Here is a 3877-nt window from a genome sequence, read left to right on the forward strand (position 1 = left end):
ATATTTTAATCACTTCAACAGCTCTGGTCATACCAGAAAAAGAAAATATAAAGAAAACAAGGTAAATACTAAATAGCTGCTGTGACTCGGCTTTACTTTCCTCACTACCCCTGTCCCTTTAGATATTTTTTGTTTCATCATTCATCCAATATTTGACTGAATCATATCCAGTTTTCACTGTGATGAGACTTTCCTGGAGTCCCACCAATCCTCACTTTGATGCAAAAACACGGCAAATGATTAACTAAGACCTTTACGTTGAAGCTAAAAGGGTGTGTAACACCCTATATGTATATTGTTTTTGGTAACCTACCCATAAATGGAGTTGCACCACTCCTCCTAATCCATTAAAAAAAATGGCTTCCACCAACCAGTTTTTGGGATTTAGAAACGAGTCCCCAGTCACTGGCAAAGGGAAGGTGAATATGGTACAGAAATTGCACATGGTGGCCGGAACATGGGGTGTGAGGTGCAGCTTTCATTCCCTTATGGGCCTCCTGGTGGCTACACTGGTTGTTGCTGCTGTTTATATGACAGGAGAGGGTGGACGGTGGTTGGAAGATCGGAAGTCAATATGTCAGAACTGCGGTGAATCGTCGTGCTCTGGGTGCAATTTGTTCTCGGGCAAGTGGGTGTTTGATAATAGCTCTCACCCTTTGTACAAGGAGAAGCAATGCACTTTCATGTCTGATCAGTTGGCTTGTGAGAAGTTTGGGAGGCAGGATTTGAGCTATCAGAATTGGAGATGGCAGCCTCACCAATGTGATCTCCCCAGGTCTGTCTCTTTCTCTCAGCTCCATTATTTCATGCACTTTGAAATGATGATAATGAGATTGTTAATGTTTTTTGAGTCTTGTTGAATGTTTTTCATGTTAACAAGGTTCAATGCCACAGCATTGCTGGAGAGGCTGAGGGGTAAGAGGCTTGTGTTCGTCGGCGATTCACTTAATAGGGGCCAGTGGGTTTCAATGGTCTGCCTGGTTGATTCATCCATCCCTCCAAACCTCAAATCCATGCACACCAATGGCTCCTTGACCACCTTCAAGGCCACTGTGAGTCCAACACTTCCCTCTTTGTGATGCACAAGAAACTCGACTGATGTGCCATACATGTATATGAGGCAAAGGGCTTCTACCATTCTAACTATTTACTAAAATCAATACACTTGGGCACTAAGAGAAGCAGCACTTTTATGGGTCCTTGTGAAGAAAAAAACTATTTCTTAATGCTTTCTATGGTTACAATTTGGATTTGCCGTGGCTAATTGCTTGTTAATGAAATGAAGGAATACAATGCCACTATAGAGTTCTATTGGGCCCCAATGCTAGTGGAATCGAACTCTGATGATCCAGTGATGCACCGATTACCAGAACGGGTTGTGAGAGTGCAAGCAATTGAAAAGCACGCAAGGCATTGGACTGATGCAGACATACTCGTTTTCAACACCTATCTTTGGTGGAGAAGGTCCAAAATGAAAGTTCTGTAAGTACACATTGGGACCCTTAATCATAGCTTCTTGATCAATAGTAAGGAATAAACAACTTCACTTCTGGGCCTACCATGCTGAATTGGTGCACCAAAAATTCTGATATTGTTTCTTCAAATGATTAGGTGGGGATCATTTGAAAGCCCAGATGGGATTTACAAAGATGTAGAGATGGTACGCGTTTATGAGATGGCTCTCAAAACTTGGTCAGATTGGTTGGAAGTTCATGTCAACAGAAGCAAGACCCAGTTGTTTTTCGTTAGCATGTCCCCAACTCACCAAAGGTATGTCAATTAATATGTCCCATACTAGTAGTTGTGAAGTTACACCTCCAACTCTTTCCAGATTTGGATATTCCTATCTTAATTCTCTTTATTCAAGTGTTTCAAACTCCTAACCTGTTTAGAGAAAAGTCTCTCAGCAGCTGCCTCCTGCCACTGAACACTCTCCATAAACACAGAATACTTCCTTTGAACCTAAGATATGAAAGGAAGAATAGTATCCTTAGCTATGTCAAAATGCTTTGATATATAATCAAATTAAACCAGCTCTAGCCCAAGTTCTTTCCTGCTAGAGACTCCATAGGCTGTTGTCTTGACTCCTAAGAGGACAGAAGGAAAGCTGAGGCTGCGCCTCGGTTAGCCAATGCCTAGCTCTAAAGCTAACCTAATATCAAAATAGTAGGATTCTTAACATGCCATGTTCATTGCAGGGCTGAAGAATGGGGTGCAGCAGAAGGTCAAAATTGTTACAGTGAAACAGAACTGATTTCACAAGAGGGATACTGGGGAAATGGATCATGCCGCAAAATGATGGGAGTAGTAGACGACACAATCGATAGATTGAAAAAAAGAGGTGTGAATGTGAAAGTTCTTAACATTACACAACTTTCAGAGTACAGGAAAGAGGGCCACCCATCTATCTACAGGAAGCAGTGGGAACCTCTAACAGAAGACCAATTATCAGACCCGAAAAGTTATGCAGATTGTATACATTGGTGCCTCCCTGGGGTCCCAGATGTATGGAATGAGCTCCTGTATGCCTACTTGCATTATTGATGAATTCCAAAATGGAAATAAATTCAAGATTTGTGAAGCTTTTGCATTTGTCTTAAAACTTCTTTCAGAAATAAAATCTTAGTGAGCCCAGAAGATTAATACCCAAAATGGGAAAAATCACTGGGCCGAGTAGCAAATGAAAAATTAGCTGGAGAACAACATTATACCATACATTTGATGTTGCATGAAAGTTAAGTAATGTCTCATTTTCTTCCAAACAACTTAGAGAAAAGAGAGATATTATTGGAGTCAAAGTTCACTAGTTAGGTTGAAAAAATTGCCAAGAGGTTAACGTGAAAGAAAATGGCTAATGTTCTCTCTAAACTTGTAAATCAACTCGATCTCAATTTCTCCTTTTCTTTCCTTTTTTGGCTCAACCTATGTAGAGAAATAATGGTTTCATAGAGAAAATTTGCATTGCTTTAACGTAAATTAATAACATACGGCAACGAATGAAATAAACTAACAAAAGATTATAAATAAACCCACAGCTTAGAAGTCAAAATCAACCAGAATAACGTACTCAGATAGCCATAATACAAAACTCATGACCAATAACTTAATCCACTGGAAAAAGACAAAAAAGGAAGCCTCTTGCACATTTTTATCACCCCCAAACTGCACCTAAACACTAATGGTCTAGCTTAAATCATAATCTAACGTTCAATTTCCTTCCACCCAAGTCTTTCCTTTCGTTACCATGAGAAACTACCCGCAAGAAAACTCAGTTGGAAAGTGTCGTGTCTCATATTTTTCATTTGTAAATTTTGATATGGTTTTTATTAGGATATATTCTTGTAAAATTATTTTCTATTATTTTAAAGAAAATATTGTTAAAATAGAGACCTTAAAAACATAACATAATGTAACAAATTTGGAATTCACTATTTATTCAATGATATTCCAATTTTACTTTTATTTATCCTTATTTCATATATCATACTTCATGAGTATTCTTGCTTTAACATCTCTTACATTGTACATGACTTGGATGCTTTAAAAGTTGTATGGAATATTCAAGTCATGAATTCCTTACAACTAGATTATTTGTTTACAACCAATTCGTGGACTTAAACAATCTATTTGAGATTGTAGTACACCATCCCCTAATTGAAGGGATGACTAGTTTTGGTCATTGGGTTGAGTTTCTCATGGTGAGTGAACTTAGTATGTATGGTTACACATTGGACAAGACCTATGGTGAGTCATGATTAAAACTATTAGGGAGTCATGACTTCACCAAGATACTACACTATATTGTCTCCCAACCTTAAGAGAATATTGAATTTGTACCAAAGTTAATGATGGTTTTGACCTATGGGTAAGATCCTAA

General features: G+C 38.4%; 1 protein-coding gene across 1 annotated transcript; it reads left to right on the forward strand.

Moving 5' to 3' along the window:
• Positions 1 to 346: 346 nt before the first annotated feature.
• Positions 347 to 2602, forward strand: LOC117920075 (protein trichome birefringence-like 34). The gene is made up of 5 exons (XM_034837427.1): positions 347 to 775; positions 881 to 1052; positions 1286 to 1482; positions 1612 to 1770; positions 2199 to 2602. Exons 1-5 carry the CDS (start codon positions 357 to 359, stop codon positions 2542 to 2544), a joined length of 1293 nt encoding a protein of 430 aa, XP_034693318.1. The 5' UTR covers positions 347 to 356; the 3' UTR covers positions 2545 to 2602.
• Positions 2603 to 3877: the final 1275 nt, after the last annotated feature.

Source organism: Vitis riparia, chromosome 8 (genome assembly GCF_004353265.1).
Source record: "Vitis riparia cultivar Riparia Gloire de Montpellier isolate 1030 chromosome 8, EGFV_Vit.rip_1.0, whole genome shotgun sequence".
NCBI classification, from domain to species: Eukaryota; Viridiplantae; Streptophyta; class Magnoliopsida; order Vitales; family Vitaceae; genus Vitis; species Vitis riparia.

Bases quoted from the DNA above. Each gene is read 5' to 3' on its own strand.
- LOC117920075 (XM_034837427.1), top strand. From the start codon at position 357: ATGGCTTCCACCAACCAGTTTTTGGGATTTAGAAACGAGTCCCCAGTC. The intron at 776-880 runs GTCTGTCTCTTT...CATGTTAACAAG, and splicing joins CACCAATGTGATCTCCCCAG to GTTCAATGCCACAGCATTGC. The intron at 1,053-1,285 runs GTGAGTCCAACA...AATGAAATGAAG, and splicing joins TGACCACCTTCAAGGCCACT to GAATACAATGCCACTATAGA.